The sequence below is a fragment of the Nyctibius grandis genome, chromosome 5 (genome assembly GCF_013368605.1).
Source record: "Nyctibius grandis isolate bNycGra1 chromosome 5, bNycGra1.pri, whole genome shotgun sequence".
Lineage (NCBI taxonomy): Eukaryota > Metazoa > Chordata > Aves > Nyctibiiformes > Nyctibiidae > Nyctibius > Nyctibius grandis.
In genome coordinates this window covers 14,556,218-14,578,490 of record NC_090662.1, presented here as the reverse complement: position 1 = coordinate 14,578,490, position 22,273 = coordinate 14,556,218, and the positions used below count along the sequence as shown (strand labels likewise).

Genomic DNA, 22,273 nt, shown 5'->3' with positions numbered 1-22,273 from the left:
AACAATTCCCTAAGAAAGGGGGCTAGAAGAGGTGGACTGGATAAGCAGGTTTTCCAGAAAGCTGTTTTTATTTGCAGATGTTATTTTCTTAGCCTCTTCACACAAAACTGCAAAGAGAGAGATACTGTGACCAAGATTTTAATCAAACTGTATATTTCTTAAATTTAAGTAAACTCCAAGAGAGGCTTTGAGGAATGTAAAAGCACAAAACCTGTCAAACTGGACCAGTGACTATCATCAGAGGCTCGAGGGCAAGCACCACAAGGTTTTATGTTGGTAAAGCCTAGACAGTTTCACCAGACTAAAAAATATCTGAGTGGTATCTGAACTATTTCAATTTAATCAAGCTGATCTACAGCTTCTGAAGTTGTTGAGACAGACAGAAAAAACTTTTCCATAAGGTTTTACTTCTCAGGGAGCAGCTGGGTTGTTTAAACACCGTTCCCAGAGAGACACAAACAGAGGTACTCGTCAAAGATCTAAGGTCAAAACAGTATGGCCCTGCACAGGACAAATCTGGAGAGGTCAGACAGAAAATACAAGCTTTCTTGCTCAAAACTGCTCAGTTCACCCACTGGAAAACTGCATGGTCCTTGGGAGTGTCTATATCCAAGACTTTTGTTTTTTTGCTTTCAGAGAAGAGAGGTCCAAAAGCCAGTTTGCTTATGCAAATCTTTGAATTCCATCCCCTTGATAGCCTCTTGCCCTTATTGCTTCTGTCAAAAGGGGGGAGGAGCAGTCAGTTTAGCCATGGTACCAACTTCGTGAGACTTTTATAAAAATAAGATAAATAAAAACTTCTGCTCCTGCAGGGCATATTAGGGACATTATTTGAAAGGTAGAATAGTAGTGCAATCCCTGGTGTACCGAAGACAGGCACTAAAAGAAGACACAGAAGTCTGGGGATTCATGAGCATGATTAAGAAACACCAGGGATTCCTGGAAACATACTTTGTGCCTTGATCCTTTGCAGAGTCACATCGCTTTTCTAGTCTTGATATGGCAACAACTAGTGGACAAGAACGGAATCCCTCTGTCTCGCAAACTGGCTTCCTGAATCAAAGGTAAGAGGCAGGCTGAACTGGATAATATTGCTCATGAAATTTCAACAAGCAAGTAGGAACAGGATACAATCTGTTTCAGTGCCAAAATAGTTAGTCTGATTCCTCCTTAGCAAAGCTGAGGGCTGAAGCCAACTTCAGCTACACAAACCTCGAAGAACAGATGAAGATCTTTGAGGTGCAAAGGACCTGTACTGGAAATAAAGGTTCATGGGGGAAAAAAAAGACCTGTAGTATCAGAATCTAAACAAGGGTAGCCCAGAAATACCACCTTAAGCTATAATATTTGAAATAGACTCGTAAAATTTTAAAGTGACTCTGCAGCCCTGGACCACTAGAAGGACTTCATCATGATCCACTTCTTTGCTCATAGAAGCAGCTTACCAGTAAGTGAGCATACATGTAAAATAATTCAGTCCAGGAAAAACTATTTACTGAGGGCTACTCTGAGGCTGTACATCTGCCATGCTCAGGAGTAGACACTGATGATTTATGATCTTTTTTCCAACTCATTAATATGCTAAGACTTCAGAAACACACAGTTGAAAACATTCACATCTGCTTTCCATTAACATTCACAAAAAAACCCAACAAAACCCAATAAGTCTCAGAAGCTTAGGTTCTCCTCTCATGTAAGTAGGCAGAAAAATTGTTTAAGGGATACCATGAAATTATAATGTTGGTGAGTCACAGAAATGTTCAAGATCCATGCATTCATTCAGTTTGCCTAGTTAAGTCCACAAGAATCTACAGTATTTAGCCAAAAAGAGAAGTGATCTCATGGGCTTAAACAACACTGATGTGAAAGAGTGAAGTTCTCCCATGGAGAGAACTGATTATAAAAACTAAACAAAAAATAATAATTAAAAAACCTGTACTGGCTTATAAGTGGGCCTAGACCAGGAGTGCTTGATCCTGTGCCAGAGGGGACAGAGTTTTGATATTCTACTCAGAGAAGCTTGGCCAACACTTCAAAATTTACGGTTCTCCTACTTGACTTTGGTATAGAAACCTCTGCTCTCTTCACCACGGTATAACATGGAAAAGCATTGGAACAGTTTACCAAAGAAGGCTGTGTAGTCTTCATCCTTGTGGGGTTTCAAAATCAATTAGGATAAAGCCCTGAGCAGACTCCTCTGACCTTGGAGTTGACCCTGCTTTGAGCTAGAGGTTGAACTAGAAACCTTCTGAGGTCCCATCCAATCTGAATTATCCTATGATTCTAATATAATATGTACCTACAAAAGCAAAACCTAAGAACCACATGGGAAGACAGGTCAGATTGTTCTCAGATTCTGATTATGCCAGACCTCAGTTGGGTCTACCTCTGACTACTCAGTCCATGTACAGTAACCAGAAATCAGAGCTGGTTTCAGGTTTAATTAGCACACGCAGTTTGATATGCCAAGACACAGGGTTCTCTTTATGTGCGGAGCAGACTCTGAACCTACAGCCACGTGCCTACACTGTCCCTGGAATAAATAGCTAACATAGATATGTGACCTGAAAAAAAAAAAAAAAAGCTAGATTAAAGAGAAATGCATTGACATCTATAATTTATGAAGGTTAAATGTATCAGAGAGGATTATCAGATTGTGTATGATATTGAAAGACTATACACTGCATGACAAGACTATACACTGCATAAGACCAGACACTAAGCAATAGAGGATCCTTTAGTAAGCAGCCCTGTAGGGCAAGTACAAGTTGCCTTTGGTTTAAAATTCATATTTAAGCTCTCCATCTAGCATCTTCTGCACATGCTCTTCAGAGTCTAAGGAGTTTTAGATAATTTAGAGCTTCCTGGATAAGCTCCAGCCTAAATTGCGAAAGCTGTTATGAAATGCCTTAACTTCCAAAATGAAGAAAGAAGCTAGAATACTGTAAAGACATTTACATTAACTTCTCAGCTTCTTCCAGGTAAGTGCCAGAAAGAGAGCTCAGATAAAATGGTCTAAACAGAACAGAGTTAACATCCTCCTCATGCATTCAAGTAAGGCCAGAGAAAAGCCAAAGTGCTTGCAGAGCAACAACAGTTTCTTTCTGGTTTGAGATGTGTTTTTAGGAGGGATGAGATCTTTTGTTTATGCAATGATGTTTAATGGACAATTCTTTCCTAAATAAAGAAAAGGAACAACCCAAGCACAAACTATTACTCAGAGAATGCAAAAAGCAAGCCAGAGCTGAGAGGACACTTAAAGTAGAATCTCACTGACAAGTAGCAATTTTACTTCACCGAGTACAAAAAAACCTTTACATTTTAGGAAATATATCGCCAGATATACCTGGGTAACAGCATGAACAGACAAGACTAACATGATGCTAATTACAGAGTGACAAACAGCAACTAGTAGAAAGGGACTATAATCCACAGACTGTCCAGGGAACCTGAATTGCATGAGGTTACCACAAACCCAAGTGGAATAGCTTAGAAACCTACAAACTAATAAAGCCTATTCAAGAAGGAAGGCTACAGGACAGTCTGCAGAGTTGGCTGACATTCAGAATATAAGAATCTCAAAGACAGGACAAAGGCTAAACAATTTTTTTTCCATCAGGATTCATTATTGAGACCTTTATGAAGGTTCCCCACATCAAAACTCTTTATGAAGGCTGAGATTCTCCAGATCTTAATACAACGAATACCACCTCCTCAAGAGTAACCAAGTCTGGAGTAACACATAATAGTCACTCAGAGATCCTGGAGAAACTGAAATATTAAATTACTAACAGCTACAGTAACCAGACACACCTGCTACCAGAGAAATGAAGGGTAATAAATGGGACGCTGGGTTTCGGTTTGATTATCTGTAATCCTGGGATGGACTCTGTGAGTGTACTACAGACAAGCCAAGGTAATCTTTGCACTTGCCAAGCAGCGGAAAAAAAAAGCTGTAAGAATGTAACTGATGTATCTTAGGGAAGAGTCAAAACTACAAAAGTCTCTTGGAGAAGACAGTCCTGCTACAGTTCAGTGAAAGAGTCAATGAATATGCAGCTGATCTGTTTAAGAGAATGAACTTGGATTTTCAGATGTCTTTGACAATATCCTTAGTCCTATATTGTCTTTTAGCTATAAGCTATGCATCATCTTCAACACTACATGAATTTGGAAATCAGCACAAATACCAAGGTTGAAAAGTTTTATCAATGACACTGAATTATTCAGACTAGTTAAAAACTCACTGACAAATTGCAGAAAGATCTTGCAACACCACATACTCGAATGATAAAATAGCAGGAAATTGAATGGATGGTATGCCTCGTGGGACTCTTCGCCAAGAGGCGCCGAGTCTGCCAGGAAGCTCCCACCCTGAAACTGTTTACATGTGTAAACGGACACTCAGTGAGATCCACTGAGGGTCTGAGCTGTATGAGGCTCAGAAAACTCCCTGAGCTGGAAACAGTTGACAGCTAAGAAAACACTGAGATGAAACATCATTTATGTTTGTCCCTTTTTTACTCTTCCCTGAGCATCAGTTTATGACTACTGCTGAAGACAGGACAGGGCTAACTGGACTCATGGTACAAATCAGTACAGCCCTTCTAACATAGGCAAAGTAAAGCACACTGAGGGCATGGAAGGGGAGAAGCCCCTGGTCTTATTTACACAATGTTTGTCTCTGTATTAGTTGTTAGGAAACAAAAGAGACCATATATTTTGGTAAACATACCTAAGAAACACCCCTTCAGTTATCAACAGTGTTAAAAAAAAAGTAAGTTATAGGGATGAGTAAGACTAGAAAATGAAAGAGAATGCTGTTATGATAAACAACAAAAAAAAACGAAAACCAAAAAATGACATAGCAGAATTCAAGACATTGGGGGTGGGACACACCAACATAAAAGAAAATAAAAGGTGCAGAATGTCTTTGCTGTCAGGGTTTGTAAAAGTTGTAATGAAGAGAATATAACACCACGTTCTATAAAAGTTACAGATTACATGTATGAAGCGTAAGTAGAATGAGATTATTCACCATTTCTCACACCACAACCACAGCTGAGCATCAAATGAAATAAAGCAGCCGTCCTGAACAACCACTTGAAGCACATCAAAGGACCAGCAAACCAGCACACTGGAAGTTTTCCCAGCATGGTGAAACTTACCCTGCACTGTACATGCAATTGCACAAATCTACAGGAAAAAAACACATCAATGACTAAACACAAATCTCTCTGCGTCAAGTATTCCCTAAACCTCAGCTCACTGAGGGGAATTATCCTAGTGAGCTTGCCCTTTTCCTTCCCTAGACTTAGAGCTACTGTCAGTATTTCAGTCCAGCACAGATGTTTATTGGTTTCAGCCACTACAGCTGCTCTCTCAAGTTGTTTATAGTTTCTGTACCAGAAATTCTGAACAGATTTTTGTCTTGTCCCCAAAAGATAATGCAAGATTTGTACTGGACAAGGGAGCCCTTCTTGGCATTTCATCTGTATTGTTACCTTCCAGATTTTTTGACCCCTGGGGATGGCCACTCAGCATAACAACCACTAACAGAACTGGTAGGTCCAAGAACCCTACTGGGAACAGCCCTTGAACTGCAGGTGTGCGTAGCACTTACTGAGGGCTGTTGTTACCCAGCTGAGCTACAGTTACACCTTTTGCTGTCAGAGCAAAAACAGAAGCGTGCGTTGTAACTACCACTTAATAGCACAAGTTTCAGCGTTAACTATTGCTGACAAAAAGATCAACAACAAGTGATGGATCTAAACATCTAAAAAGTCAGGAAACACAGAAAAAAATGGGCCGCTTTGAAGCTCGTTAATTAGAAGGGGCATGACGCCATTTCCGAATACGCGCTGGCAAGAGAGCTTCCAGCCGAAGCGGCAGTGGTGCCAGCCCAGCCCCCGCCGAGCCCCACCGGAGGGGGGATCCCTCGGGCTCCACGTGCCGGCAGGAGAGCGCTGACAGCCGGGCGGGCGGCGGCCTCTCCCGCCGAGGGACCCCCACCCCCGCTTCACCCACCGAACTTCACGGGCGTCCTCACGTCCACGGCGGCCTTGCTGTCCACGCCGTCGGCCACGATCGCCATCTGCTCCAGCGCCTCGTCGTACTCCACCCGGACGCGATCGCGCAGCCGGCCGCGGGGCGGGGGGCTGCCGCCGGCGCCGCTGACGGCCACCAGCACGCGGTCCGCGCCCGGGTAGCGCTGCGGATCCAGCGGGCGGACGCTCACCTGGCACGGCAGCCGCACCCGCAGCCGCCCCCGCGGGCTGACCGCCAGCGCCCACTCCTGAAGGGGCTCAGGGCCGCCGGCCTCGGCGGAGCCGCTGCAGCCGCGGCGGGGAACAGGCGGCCCCCACCACCCGCCGGCCGCCCGCACCGCCAGAGGCCCCCAGCGCGGGGGCAGCGCCCTCATGGCGCCCGGCGGGGCCGCAGCCCCCGGAGCAGCGGCGGAGCGCCCTGAGGCGAGGCGGGAGAGGGCAGGCAGCCGCTCCGGGCGGCGGACGGCCGGTACCCCCGCTCCCGCCCCCGCCCCGCCAGGTCACGTGACGCGGCTGCACGCGGGAAGCGGCACCGGGGCGGGTGGTAAACAGGCGGCGGCCGCTGGCGCGCGCTCCGGCCACGGCTGGCGCCGGCCCCGCCCCTTCGCCGAGGAGGCTCCTGGGAGCCGTAGTTCATCAGCGCGCGGAAAGAGCTACAGTCGTAACCCCGGCCGTACTCATCGGCCTATCAGCGAAGGGGGAAGGCGGAGCATTTCCGTGCTCTGCTTCTATTGGGCAGCGGAGCTGGACGCTAGAGCCAATCAGAAGCGCGGGAGAGGGCCGTGGGCGGTTAAGGTAGGCCCGAGCCGGCGTCGCCATAGGAACGGGGGACGCCGCTCGGCGGGGCGGGGCGGGCCGCGGCCGCACAGGTAGGGCCTGCGGCGGGCCGGGCGCGGGGGCTGCGCGGCCGCGAGGGGCTTGCGGCGGCCGGGGCCGGGGCCGGGGCCGGGGGCGGGGGAGGCAAAACCGCGGCTCCAACGTAGGGGAGGGAATCGAGTCCAGCGGCGCCGGGCCTCGGGCAGCCACTCGAGGCCGCCTCAGTCCTGTTTGAGGAGTCCCGGGAGGGCCGGGGCCCCCCTCCCCGCCGGCGTCCCTGGGTGCCGGGAGTCTTCCCCCTCCGTGGGGTGCAGGGTGGTGCCATCTCTTGCGTGAGAAAACGCGGTACCTCAGGGCGTGAGGGCCCTCTCCGTGGTCGCCTTGGGCCGATCGTTGTTCAGCCAAGCGTTAGTTTCCGATGGAAGAGCCGTGCTGGCTGGTTTCCAGCCCGCTCAGCTCCCCGAGGCAGCAGCCTCTGCAGCCGCAGGATTTAACACCTGCAAGGAGGAGGCAGGGAAAAAGAACTGGGATGGAGGCAGTGGCAGGGCTTTAGGTGGCAGCCTGGTCTTTGTTACGCTTAAGCCTGCAGTGAGGCTGCATGTGCTGACATGTCCTCGGTCAGAGGATGAAGCAGCAGTTTGGCAGAAGTGCTGGAAAAACAGGTTTTTCAAAAGTCGTATTGTGGAGCTCCATAACTGGTATCTGTCAAGATGGCTTGGTTAACATGTTATTTATTGTGACTGCTTTTTAGCAGTTAACATACAGCCTAGCAGTTTTAAAGCCAGCCAAATAAATATTTTCCTGAGTTCTATACAATCATGTCATGAGACAATTGTCCTTACAGTGTTTACAAACAAGTGGGGAACTACTGCATTCTGTTAAAAAGACTTTTATGGACTTCCTAACCTACATTATCATTGTATAATAATTTAAAAAATGACATAGGGGATGTAGGCATAGATGATGTAAAGTCAGGGGCTGCCTTCACAGAATCACAGAATCACAGAATGTTAGGGATTGGAAGGGACCTCGAAAGATCATCTAGTCCAATCCCCCTGCCGGGGCAGGATTGCCTAGACCATATCACACAGGAACACGTCCAGGCGGGTTTTGAATGTCTCCAGAGAAGGAGACTCCACAACCTCTCTGGGCAGCCTGTGCCAGTGTTCAGTCACCCTCACAGTAAAGAAGTTTTTCCTCAAATTTAAGTGGAACCTCCTGTGTTCCAGCTTGCACCCATTGCCCCTTGTCCTGTCAAGGGATGTCACTGAGAAGAGCCTGGCTCCATCCTCTTGACACTTGCCCTTTACATATTTATAAACATTAATGAGGTCACCCCTCAGTCTCCTCTTCTCTAAGCTAAAGAGACCCAGCTCCCTCAGCCTCTCCTCATAAGGGAGATGTTCCACTCCCTTAATCATCTTCGTGGCTCTGCGCTGGACTCTCTCTAGCAGTTCCCTGTCCTTCTTGAACTGAGGGGCCCAGAACTGGACACAATACTCCAGATGCGGCCTCACCAGGGCAGAGTAGAGGGGGAGGAGAACCTCTCTTGACCTGCTGACCACACCCCTTCTAATAGACCCCAGGATGCCATTGGCCTTCTTGGCCACAAGGGCACACTGCTGGCTCATGGTCATCCTGTTGTCCACTAGGACCCCCAGGTCCCTTTCCCCTACGCTGGTCTCCAACAGGTCTGTCCCCAACTTGTACTGGTACATGGGGTTGTTCTTGCCCAGATGCAGGACTCTACACTTGCCCTTGTTATATTTCATTAAATTTCTCCCCGCCCAACTCTCCAGCCTGTCCAGGTCTCTCTGAATGGCTGCGCAGCCTTCCGGCATCTCAGCCACTCCTCCCAGTTTTGTGTCATCAGCGAACTTGCTGACAGTGCACTCTAATCCCTCATCCAAGTCATTAATGAATATATTGAATAGTACTGGTCCCAGAACCGACCCTTGCGGAACTCCGCTAGACACAGACCTCCAACTGGACTCTGTCCCGCTGACCACTACTCTCTGGCTTCTTTCCTTCAGCCAGTTTACAATCCACCTCACTACCCGATCATCCAGACCACACTTCCCCAGTTTAGCTGCGAGGATGCTGTGGGAGACCGTGTCAAACGCTTTACTGAAATCGAGATAGACCACATCCACAGCTTTACCATCATCTATCCACCGGGTAACATCCTCATAAAAGGCTATCAAGTTGGTTGAGCAAGACTTCCCGTTGGTGAAGCCATGCTGAGTGCCCCTAATGATCCCCCTATCCTTGATGTGCCTAGAGACAGCACCAAGAACAAGTTGCTCCATCACCTTTCCGGGGATGGAGGTGAGGCTGACCGGTCTATAGTTACCCGGGTCCTCCTTCTTGCCCTTTTTGAAGACTGGAGTGACATTCGCTTTCCTCCAGTCCTCAGGCACCTCTCCTGTTGCCCATGACTTAGCAAAGACTTAGCCTTCTTGACATAGATGTAGTTTACTGCTAATAGTGGGAATGAAACATGCATGGAAAGGTGCATGTCTTAGCTACATTGCAAGACAAGAAATAATGAAATTTGGGACTGTTACTTTATTGACTTCCTGCGTTTTGCATTCCATGTGTTGTTTTTCTTCTTTTCCAAAAATAACCGTGCAAGCCATGCAGTATGATATTTGGTCATCAAGTTCTTTTCATCTCATTAGCCTCATTTCCATTTTTATCACTGTCTGGCATTGGTTATTTATGAATCTGAAATGAGATCTGAGTCTCCAAGAGGAAAGAAGATAGCCCTAGCTTTTTGGTCCATCTGTAATTTTCACTGTGGAAAGTTTAATAAAGATTCATATTAATCAATAAAACCCTTCAAGTTAAATTATTTAATTGGTTTACATTATTCAATCTGAAAAATCATTAGGTAAAACACAAAAAGGGCCAGCTTGCCATATGATAGTTTAGTATAGAAAAATAGAATTCTAGAAAGACAAAAATGTATCAAGAAATACCGTAGGAGATAGAAGGAGGATAGAAGTTATTTTTTCCAAGTCTTCAGAAATAGTTGATTTTGGGAAAAAATACTAAAAAATTCTCACTCTTGAGACCAAATACCAAATTTAAACGTTAGGTAGTTTGTCAGGGAAACAGTTACAGACCTGCAAGAAGTGTGGTGCAATGTGCTACAATTCCACTAGATGACAGCCAAGTCAACAAATAACTCTGTTAACCGACTGTTCAAAGGGAATCCCTGGTCCTTGGTTAGGGGGGCCTTACTCGTTGGAGCGAGTCCAGAGGAGGGCCACGAAGACGATCAGAGGGCTGGAGCACCTCTCCTATGAAGACAGGCTGAGAGAGTTGGGGCTGTTCAGCCTGGAGAAGGGAAGGCTCCGGGAAGACCTTCTAGCAGCCTTCCAGTACTAAATGCCTGCACGATTCCTTAATGAATTACAATGCTTATTAGCCATTTTGCCAGATATTTACTTACAGCGTTGTTGTACGCCAAACAATATTCTGTATTTCATGCAGAAGGTAACAAAAACTAGACCTTATAAAGTGATTTTAAAGGCAAAGCATTATCAGAGCCACTTTTAGGCTAAGGGAATCAAGAAAGATTTCAGAGAGGAATTAAATAAAAGGATATACAGGAGAGACTGATGAAGAAATACATTTTTCTAACTTTTATATTTGGAATTAATCACAGAACAAGATCAGACTGCTTCAGGTACCCACAGGCTATAAACTTAGTCTGCCTGGGCAGGATTAAGTTCACCCATTTGGTATAATTGTAATGAAGAAACAATGCTCCTTCATTGCTCAAGAACACAGGGCCGCCCGGCAAGAGTGTTCTTGCTGGTGTTACACTCATGCGGAGGCTTCTGCCTGCAGATGCAAGAACACATCTTTTCAAGTAATTATCCAGCATTTGGGCAAGGCTGACTGCACACACGGCTCGCTATTTATCAGTGTTTCTCTGTATCCTAATGCTTAAGAATTTTGTAGTCAGAATATTTTTTCCAAGTTTATTAAAAATTCTCATGTGTTTCTATCATAAAATATTTGTATTACACTATTTTAGTTCCTTTATTTGTGTTTTGTAATTTGTATTTTTTCAGTGATGTATTTCTGAACTGCTTCCTTGAGCCGCCTTAGTTCTCAAGGCCTGTGTAGGTTGCAGTGGGTAGGCAAAGCATGTTTTGTTTGTTTTCACCTCGGTATTTTAGTGCGTGTGTGATGGCAATCATTTCTTCTCAGGGATGGCAGAGAGAGCCAGTCTTCAAAGCACACAATGGTTTGGATTTCAGGGATTTTTTTTGTTTGTCACGCTACCAGAAGTTTTCTGAGGAAATTAAGTTCCTCATGGAAGCCAAGTGAAAAGGGAAGTGGCAAATCTTACTGTTCAAATTCTCCCTTTCTCAGCCATATCTAACTAGAACTCCAGCAGATAAAGTCTGTGTGTGGCTCGGGGTAACGCCATCCCAAAGAGCAGAGACTTGAAAACAAGTGGAAACAACGGAACTCCTTACAGAAACTGTTAGGCAGTTTAGGGATGCAGTGTGCTCTCATTTCCCCAAAGTAGCTGTCTGTGAGGTTGTATGGTCTAATCAAACAGTCCATTCTGAATTACACGCGTATTATAATAATGCCCTATCGTACATGATGTAATTTTAATTTTAATGATCATTTAATGTTGGCATAGTTTTGTCATTCAAAGACACATCCCTTCATGCTGAAGCACAGGCTCTGCCTAGTTAAAACAGAAGGTCTGCTGCTTACAAGACTGTAAGCTTTAACTTTAGGAAAGAAGCATTAAGAAATAAAATTTTAGGGAATGAAAAGAAGATCACTGTGTCATTGAATAAATCCATGTACTTCTATGGTGTTAATATTATATGTAGCTCTTGTCTCTTCCCTTCTCCTTGAAGAGGGTATGGTAGAACTGGAAAAGTTCTGGAGACAGGTGGCAAGGGCAGTAGAAGGCAGAGAAGGGCTTTCATGCCAGTGGCAGCAGGTAGATTGGCTTCTTCAGCCTAGAAAAGGAATTATCAAATGAAGATATGTTAGAAAAAACCTAGTGGCATAGAAAGGTTGTGATTATTCAGTGACTCATCTAGTAAAGAACAAGGTGGCATCAAGGAGCCAGATCCAAAACAAACACAAAGCACTGGTGACTCACATTCGGCGGTGGTAAGATGAAAACCTTCATTCCCCCGGAATCTGCAGATATTGAAAGTTTTGCATGAGTTCAAGGGGAGAGGGGATGGGTTCAGGGAAGCATCACCACGCTATGACTGGTGGATTCTTCTGCCCCTCCCCAGGCATCTGGTGTTGGCTGGAAGTATGCAGAGCTAGATCAGGTTTTGGTCGGACTAGATACCGCCATGCTGATGTTCCAACTACATTACATAATTTTTCTAATTCATTGTGAAACACTAAGTCAGTTGTCTTGTTTTCAGAGTAATTCTTATTTTTTTAAGATTTGTGTGCAAAAGGAGGTAGCATGAAGATGTGGATAAATATCCTATATCACACCCCACTGTTCAGCTGAGGTTCTGGTAATTGCCTCCCTGCTCTGGGTACTGCTCCTGTCTCCTGCCATCCTCGCTGTCTGCAGGCAGATGGGAAGGTGTTCCTTAGCAACTCCCAGAAAAATTAGCCAATTGGGCTCATAACATCGATTGAAGTTATTCATGCTTCCTTAGCTGATTTTGCCTGAGAAAGCAGTCATAAAGCTGTTCCTCCTGCCGACAGTGTTGAGGGAGGAGGAAGGTCTCTCTTCCTCCAAAAGAAGGAAATAATACGTAACATCCACAGATGCAGTTGGCTGGGAAAGGAGATCTATGTCTATGGCCTCAGCTGAACCCAAAGTGAATTTACACGCATTTGTTTAACCTTAGGCTAAACCTCGTATTAAACAAAACGATTCCATGGGAGTTGGAGCATTTACGTGTCAGTCTACACGAGTTTAACTAACCCAGCTTAAGAGAAACCTATCAGATTTGTGTGGCAACAAAGAATGAATGAGGGAATATATTAAGAAACTGATAATTTCCATCAGGAAGGAAAGTAGCACACGTCAATGTATAATGTACCATCTATAAATCCAGTTGTGAACCTGCATGTAATACTAGTAATTAGCTACTTCCATAAGTGTTTCCACTCGAGTTAGTCAGACTACTTGCACAAATAGTGGCTCATTGCTTTAACTGACTTCACAGACTTCACATTCTGGCCTGATGTTATCAGACTGAAATTATAGATTACCTTGAATGTACATTCATACAGAAGTTTTAACAAAATAATTGAAAAGACATTATTTTAACACATACTCTTCAACATACAACAGTGTTTGCCTCCAGCAACAGCAGTGTAAATAGTTTAATATTATTCTAATGATGAATTCATACCTTTAATTCTGTAACAGTGGCAGAGAAAAATAATGTGCTTAATGATGTTTTTTCCCCTTTGTGCTTAAAATAAAAAAGCATATTCAAGTGGGGTTTGAAGGGTAAGGCTGTGTGACAGGTATCAAAATCTTACTGATGCTTTTCTGAATATGAATCTTTTTCTAATTAATTTTGTAAATGCAAGGGATTAAGATAAAGTTTAAAGGGTTTCATCAGTATATGTTAATGAAGTCAGTCACTTGAAGTGTCATTCCCTCAACAGAGATTTTAATATATTTTTTGTCTTTTTAATTAGTCTAGTTGATGCATCTTCATATATGGAGCTGCATCTTTTCATGTTCAGAATGAAATTTTACTACTTTTTGCATCTGTCACTCTGGAAGAAGTCAAGGCAGCTAAGTGTCACCTATCTGGATTCTGCACCAGCTGGTGTATGAACACTGCTGTTTGCCAGAGAGGTCCTGAAGTAAAGGTGCTGAAGATAGTCTTGGGAATCTGAGTTCAGATTTTTATGACGGCTGTGCTGAAGCTGTTTCACAAGATGGTTCTCAGCCTGATTTGGCCTGGGTTCCAAAACAGATTTGTAATTCCCTTTCTCTGCAGTTCTGTGTGTTGGATCAAGGCCATGGTATTATTTGCTATTCTACATTTTGAAAACAACTATATTTGTTGAACTATTATGTAAATTTAGAAATCATGGCAACTTTCATTTTTCTTTGAATTAGACTGGTTATTTATGAGATACTGAAAAAATAAAATTTTCCACTTTGCTTTTTGAACTTTATATATCCAATCTTATATAAGCTGGATTTTAAACTTAATTATGTAGTAGGTAATTGAAGAGTGCTAAACTTATTTTAGTGTCCCATAATAGTACAAATCTTTTGTTACAGTCTGTCCCCTTCCCTCTTAAAAAGGAGTGGAGACTAGCACTTATCACACTAGCTGAGGCTGTCTAGTTATTTTCCTCTGTCTCAGCTATCTATAGTTGTGTCTTAACATAATATTATAAACTTCTCAGATTCAGAAGATTGTTTTTGTTCTCTCTCTACCCTGTCGAGGACTCTCTTGTTCTACTGTACTGCGAGGAAGTGTATTTTTTGGCTGGCGTCAGCTGTATGTTTCACACACAGGTATCACAAGAATGCCTATACCCAGGAAGCTCTCAGTTTTTGGCATTGTTGTGCTTAGAGTTTCTTCCACTGTGCTTTTCCCGCTGTCTAAATTCTTCCAATATCTTTAGAGAAACAAATAAAGCAGCAGCAGCAGCAGCCATAAACATGAAATGCATGTGCTAAAATATTCAGCAGTTCTTTATGGATGAAAAATTGCTCTATTTATAAATGTGTATACATGTTTATGTACAGTACTTCAGAGTTTATTTCTTGGCCTCTATGATGTTTACAGTTGTTTCACAATGTTTTGACTCCTCAAGGAGAGATCATGAAATTGCTTTTTTTTCCATAAGCAAATAACAGCCACTGAAATCTCTCTAAAAGTCAAAATGTTCCTGAAGGAATTCCAAACAGCACTGGAGAAAGTCATAAACTTGACAGTTTAAATTTCACTACCTTTACAGACACATGAGTTTTCAAAAGGTGGATAGACACAACACAACATTTTTATATCCGTTTTCCCACCACAATTGTAAAAAGAAATTATATTTTTCTTAACTGTCAGCTTTCTGGCTTTGGAATGCAAAATTGCTGTGGTTGTTTCATTGGAGAAATTGGGTATATACCATTGAAATATTCTCAAAAGTTCTTCTCAATTTTATTACAGTTTTAATTTTGATTGTCCTTGATTTATAATAAAAAGCTCTGTTTTAAAAGAGAAAGGTCTCTCATATGTTATGTGAAAGGCTGAATGATGTCAAGACTGACTAATCTGAGGTGGATTCTGCATCTTTGGCAGCTGATATGGATTTTATAATGATTTTGTCCTACAGCAGAATACCATGATCTCTGTATAATAGTTGTTCTGCATAATAGTTAATCTGGAAAGATCTGCTTGTGTCAGGTAAACACTTGCAGAAGTTGGCAATCTTTCTTCCAAAATTTGGAACTGAAATATGATACTGATTTGTCCATTCACTTTACCTACAGCCAACTTTAGTGAACTTGTGAAGGAATTCTTGAATTCCTCCATGTGTGCTCCGTCTCCACTTTCTGCCGTGTTTTGCTCTACAAATACTCTATGGCTCCCCTATCTCACTATGTCATGGCAAGATTTCTGTGTGCCTCAGAAGCCCTTGTTCCCCTCTCTTCCCTCTGTAAGACACTTCTTGCCTCTCTTTAGTCATCCCATATCTCTTTTGTCTTTCTCCTGAAATGTTTGTGTCTTGTTTCATGCTGCCTTCATGCAAAAGGTCAATATTTTAAAACTCTTTGAATATACAAAATTCTTAAGATACTGTTATGCCAGAAGATGTTTTTGACAGCTATTAATTGGCATTTGATATAATGACAAGTACTGACCTGATGGACATTGCTGTCTTATCAGGGTACCAGGAGCATTGTATCCCCTTGTATTCCACCTCCCATTTCCCTCTTCCATCTCGGCATTTTCCCAGACCTCAAACAGTTCTGATGATTGATGCCTGGGAACATAATTCTCAACTGCTAGACTGAGATAGTAAACACAAAGTGAAGTTAAATGAAGTTATAGTAACTTGATGACTTAGGTCTCATCTTGCTCAGAAGTAATTAATAAGTGTCCTTGATCTAGCTGTTCCTAATGCAAGAATCCTAGAGATTTCTATTCCTAAATGAGAGCTACGAAAGTGGGATTTTCTCAAATATAATTGTACGAAAGTTATCTTTTCCAACAACTTTACTTGTTCCAACTTTGTTTTATATCTCTGTCTCTGTATTTGTTAAAACTGTGTCACCTAATTTGAAAAAGACCTTTCTTCAGGATAAAGCTTATACCAAAGCTACGATTATAAAATGCGGATTTTAGCCTCTTTTAAAGCTCTTTCTTTTGGGGAAGAAAAAAGGGATCCCACACTGTACTAGGGATCAAAATACAGCTTGAATCCCGTGAGTTTTATTATTACTCTTGAAGTAGTTCATTTGGATATTTTTCATGATCATTTTATTTTAGCAGAGGTCACAGATACTAAAAATGTAACATTTTTAGTAACATTCAGTACATAACTGAAATGTTAGTACTACATAAAAGCTCTGACATGAGGAGATCTCAGAAGAATTATTTTTTCCAGTATTTTTCTACCTCCTATTCTCAGCTATTATATCATGTTTTCTCATTTTCTATGGTTTCAGCATTTATTTGTTGGGTTTGGTGTTTTTTTTTTAATTATAGTCATGCAATGACTTACAGACATGAATAACTTAAATCATACTACTCACACAAGTTAGACCAGTTCTTGTCCTCAAGATCTCTGTGTTCTATGAAGGGGTTCCTTTTCTATGTAATTACTCCCTGCAAGGTCAAGGGACGCAGTGAAGGGTGGGCTTATGTTGGATGGAGAGAAGGGGAAACACATTCTTGGCTTAGTCTTACGGAAAAGACAGAGAAAAGATCATAGCAGTTATATCTCTAGAAGTGCCATCCACTTGGGGGTTTCCTTTATAAGCCATTCTTGAAGGCAATGGCTGGAGTCCCCAGTTTAACAGATTTTCAAAACCCAGCTGGTCAAAGCCCTAAGCAACTCAATTGGCTTTTGAAGTTAGCCTTGTTTTGAGCAGGAGATCAGACTAGATGACCCTAGCGGCCTTTTACAGTCTAAATCTATTATTCAGTGCTTGTTCTTACAGAAATATTGTTTTGCATGTTATCTAACCTTTATGTGACAGTAACATAGCCAACTATTAGAGGATTTTAAAAATACTCAAACAATGATAGAGTGATAGTGCAGCCCTTCGCAAGTCTTTCATGCAGTTGTAACTGTAGACCCATCTAGCTTGCTCACATTGTGACTTCTGTTGTTTGAACGTGGGTGTCACATGTTGATGTTGTGTTCTTTACACTATCCATTTATCTTGCACAGTCATGTATATCCCTGGACCTAATGAACTGTATTTTGGTATTTTTGTTACTTCCTAGAACTTCAAACAATGAGTCAGACCCGTGAAGAAAGTTCCAGTTCCAGTGACGCAGAACTGGAAATCAAGAAGGAGCAACCCATCTGTGTTCTAACTCCAACAGTTTATAGCCGAGATGAGGGATCCACTGATGTAACAGCAAGTCCTGCATTTCAGTGTTTAGATGAGGTACCATGTACACCATGTACCCCACCTTTCTCTATCTGTAACATAGATAATGTTAATTATCTATGAATATCTGTGAATAATGCGTCCAAATCAATTAATCTGAAATCTATATTTTGTTGTTAGGAATCGAAGGTTGTTACCAGAGGCCGTCTGTAGCTTCCCTATTTCTTCTCTGATTTTATTTCTAAGTGGTAAGAACATTTTATGAGCAGAAACATACATGGGGCATATTCTTGCTGGCCATGTTGTGCTTAATAGATAACCATGTTATTTTTTTTTAGTGATCATGGCCTTAAGGGGAATGAGAATAAAGAGGTCTTGTTTTTATAGTATTCTAGCTGTCGAGGTAATTGCATCATGATTTTTAGAAAGGCTTAGTAGCTGCAGGAAAAATCCAAGGTAAGTGGCTCCTGAGGCTCTACTAACTGATGATGATAGAAGAAACCTTTTGGAACTCAGTTTCTTTTGCAGAATTTTCTCTGTTAAGGAAACTTTAAGAATACTAGAAATATTTTAGAATTTAAGATATCAAATATATATCAAATGGAATACTTAAAAATGTAATGCCAGAAGAGACATTAAGCGATCATCTAATCCAAAATTTACACTGAAGTAGATTCTCTGCAGATATTTGTCTAATTTGTTCTTTAAGTTTTTAATTGGTGGAGATAGCTCTTTGGGTATCCTTTCCCAGCATTTCACCATTGCTAGAGTTTTTTAAAAAGAAGTTTTTCCTAAATCCCAGTTTAAATTTCCTTTGGAATGAATAAAGCAGCTTTCTTCTTGCCTGTCCCACAGTAACAATGGAGAGCAATCAATTTCTGCCCTCTTTATAAGAAACATGTATATCTCTCTTGTATCCTAAGCAAGCTTTGTTCATAATTCATGTTTTTCTTAAGGTTCTTACTTTAAGTTACTTTACCTTGGGCTCTTTCCAGCTTGGATCTGTCAGATAGGTTTGCAAGTCCAGCTCCCTCTCTCTGCCTTGGACCTAAGGCCAGTAGAAAGGAAGGGGTGAGAATTTGTAGTGAAGAGGAAAACAGGACTATCCCTTTCCTGTCCTGCTATTAGATCATACTGAACACAGCATGAAGCTGCACAGTTAATCTCTCTCTAATCTCTTATGCATTCAAGTGAAGTATACAGGAGGGAGAGAGATTTTCACTTTCGGTCCAGTGCCAGTATATGGTGAGCCCACAGCTTCCAGTATTGTTGTAGCACAAAACCCCTTTCTTCTCAGTCCAAGGCAGCTGCAGAAGTCCAGGACAGCTCAACTCTCAAAGACAGTTGACCTCTCGCCTTACAGAAATCCTCCTGTCTCCTGCAAGTATGGAAACTGCACTTCAGGGAGTATTTTATTTTCCAGCTACTTGCATGCTTTTTTTATATATTTTCAGTTGTGGTGGAATTTTTGATGTGTCAACAAGAAGCATATGCCCAGTACAAGATATCTTCACCCCTCGCCTCTCCCCAAGTAAAATAAAACTAAATAGTGTAACATTCTAGAAGATATTCTATATTTATGTTTTGTTTTCCTTATTTTTAATCATGGGGAAAAGATATTTTTCTAGCCTTATTCTAGAAAACGGTCAGATCATTTGACTGACTTTTTTTCCCCCCAAAAAAATCTTTCCGAACTGATTATTCTGCATGTCGAATTTAAGGCCAAATTGTTTAACTCTGATAACATTGTAAACCATTAATGGGAAATATAGGGTAACCTCAATACTGGAAGTTGTTCCCAGCTCAGGGAAAAAACGTGCAGTGGAAAACTGAAGTAAGCAATTTACATAAGATTTCATAACGGGGTCTTTTGGTCATTTTGTCAATTTTTAAAAGGGAACTCTGACTCATTTATTCTTGCCATAGATTTTAACAGTTTGTACTTGTGCTTTACAGATCAGTTTGGCTTTTCATCACTTATTCACATTTCTTCTCTTCCACTGACGTATTTGTTTTCCTTTTTTGAACTTTATACATAATTCAGAGACAAATATATGACTTCGGTCACCATAGAGGTTGCTGCATTGACACTGGCTTCTGTTTCTTGGAATAGCTTTCAGAATTTTTCCACAGAAGCAGAATAGTATCATGTTGTCTCTGGTTTACAGGCTAGTTATTTATGCCTGCATAGCAGCAAATGCTTACCAGAAGGGACACCTTTTAATATTCTAAGATTTATTTGAGAACAGATATATTCCTTCTAGCAGTAACCCTCCAGTCAAGCCAGTCTTGTTTTTCTCATGTAAATAGCAGATAGTCAAACGTATAAATAGCAAGAAGTCAAACATGCACACTCCCTCCCCTTCATTTTTAATAAGATAGTAACATTGTTTAGTCTTGTGGATTAGGTATAAATATTAAAAACTGAAGCCACTCAGTCCATCATGACTTGCTTCTTTTCACCAAGTGTTTTTATTTGTTACTAAGTTGACATCAGCCTAACTCAGTACTTCCACTGCTGTTGGTTAGAGGATTGTCATACATTCATAAAATGAACTTTCCACTTTGTTTAGCCTTTGTTGTTATGTCCTTGAAATAAAGACCTTTGCTCTAACAATTCTAATTGAATTTCTTGACTTGTGAATCTTTCTTCATATCCTGTTTTCTTCTAGTGTACGCTGTTAGAAATAATCTGCATCACGTTAATAACTTTCATGGAAAATGACAAGTCTAGTACCTGTGTGATGAAATAAATATATTACTTGGATAAATGCTACATTAACATGTAATAAATTATATTGTTTTCTTTTTTAATTTAGTGCATTATAAACCATGTGTAATCTGGTTCTTAAAAAGCAGCAAAAAATGTATTGAATTTTATGTCATGTACATTGCCTAAATTTCAAGAACTATTAATTTTATAAAGTTAATATTTCACTAGTAGCTAGCTTCAGCAAAACGGTCTGAATTTATACTCATCCTTTGCATGCAAATTTATGATTTTTTTTGCAACAGATGGTAATATAATACATTTTACCTCTCTCTTTATCCTTATATTGTCCTTGTTACAACACTATTATTACTGCTAAAGCAGCACAGGACATACTGAAATTGCCATTTGTATAGAAAAAGCAACAGAACATGACATGAAACTGGATTAAATAGTCAAAATGACAAGATGAGGCAGAATGAAAATAAAAAACACTGATTAACAAATTGCCTCCTACGCACTCTCATAATTTTTGTCCTTGTAATTTTTGCCCTTCCCTGCGCTGTATAGTAGCTTTCCTATTTTAGCGGAAACATAAATAAATAAAAAATCCGTTGTCATAATGACGCTGTTCAAAAAGGGCAAGAAGGAGGACCAGGTAACTATAGACCGGTCAGCCTCACCTCCATCCCTGGAAAGGTAATGGAACAACTTGTCCTTGGTGCTGTCTCTAGGCACATCAAGGATAGGGGGATCATTAGGGGCAGTCAACATGGCTTCACCAAGGGGAAGTCATGCTTAACCAACCTGATAGCCTTTTATGAGGACATAACCTGGTGGATAGATGATGGTAAAGCTGTGGATGTGGTCTATCTTGATTTCAGTAAAGCGTTTGACACAGTCTCCCACAGCATCCTCGCAGCTAAACTGAGGAAGTGTGGTCTGGATGATCGGGTAGTGAGGTGGATTGTGAACTGGCTGAAGGAAAGAAGCCAGAGAGTGGTGGTTAATGGGACAGAGTCCAGTTGGAGGCCTGTATCTAGTGGAGTCCTTCAAGGGTCGGTCCTGGGACCAGTACTATTCAATACATTCATTAATGACTTGGATGATGGAATAGAGTGCACTGTCAGCAAGTTCGCTGATGACACCAAACTGGGAGGAGTGGCTGATGCGCCAGAAGGCTGCGCAGCCATTCAGAGGGACCTGGACAGGCTGGAGAGTTGGGCGGGGAGAAATTTAATGAAATATAACAATGGCAAGTGTAGAGTCCTGCATCTGGGCAAGAACAACCCCATGTATGAGTACAAGTTGGGGACAGACCTGTTGGAGACCAGCACAGGGGAAAGGGACGTGGGGGTCCTAGTGGACAGCAGGATGACCATGAGCCAGCAATGTGCCCTTGTGGCCAAGAAGGCCAATGGCATCCTGGGGTGTATTAGAAGGGGTGAGGTTAGCAGGTCAAGAGAGGTTCTCCTCCCCCTCTACTCTGCCCTGGTGAGGCCGCATCTGGAATACTGTGTCCAGTTCTGGGCCCCTCAGTTCAAGAAGGACAGGGAACTGCTAAAGAGGGTCCAACGCAGAGCCACGAAGATGATTAAGGGAGTGGAACATCTCCCTTATGAGGAGAGGCTGAGGGAGCTGGGTCTCTTTAGCTTAGAGAAGAGGAGACTGAGGGGTGACCTCATTAATGTTTATAAATATGTAAAGGGCAAGTGTCAAGAGGATGGAGCCAGGCTCTTCTCAGTGACATCCCTTGACAGGACAAGGGGCAATGGGTGCAAGCTGGAACACAGGAGGTTCCACATAAATATGAGGAAAAACTTCTTTACGGTGAGGGTAACTGAACACTGGCACAGGCTGCCCAGAGAGGTTGTGGAGTCTCCTTCTCTGGAGACATTCAAAACCCGCCTGGACGCGTTCCTGTGTGATATGGTCTAGGCAATCCTGCTCCGGCAGGGGGATTGAACTAGATGATCTTTCGAGGTCCCTTCCAATCCCTAACATTCTGTGATTCTGTTGATGTTTATCTTGTAATAAATTTTAGTCTTCAAATCCTTTTCTGTTGCTTAATTTTTGTTTTGTTACCCAAATTACAATTAATCCCAGACACAAAAAAAGAGCCCTACTGTATACATCTTTCCAATT

The 22,273-nt window shown here is 42.2% G+C and overlaps 2 protein-coding genes across 7 annotated transcripts in view; one reads left to right on the top strand and one right to left on the bottom strand.

Moving 5' to 3' along the window:
• Window positions 1–6,602, bottom strand: part of FAM185A (family with sequence similarity 185 member A) — a 55,122-nt gene extending 48,520 nt beyond the window's left edge. For 2 of the 6 annotated variants that reach the window (XR_011048204.1, XM_068400966.1), the window contains exon 1: window positions 6,028–6,598. Coding sequence is in view for 5 of the 6 variants with exons in the window: in XM_068400966.1 (XP_068257067.1) it covers window positions 6,028–6,421 (394 nt within the window). In the remaining variant the exon portion in view is untranslated. Of the gene's footprint in view, window positions 1–6,027 lie in introns of all 6 variants that reach the window. The other 4 variants (XM_068400967.1, XM_068400968.1, XM_068400963.1 and 1 more) reach the window with 3 other exon arrangements.
• The window catches only part of CCDC146 (coiled-coil domain containing 146), a 78,950-nt gene continuing 63,096 nt past the window's right edge, over window positions 6,420–22,273 (top strand). The window contains 3 exon segments of the mRNA XM_068400604.1: window positions 6,420–6,916; window positions 14,921–14,973; window positions 17,309–17,475. Of these exon segments, the coding sequence (XP_068256705.1) occupies window positions 6,420–6,916; window positions 14,921–14,973; window positions 17,309–17,475 (717 nt within the window).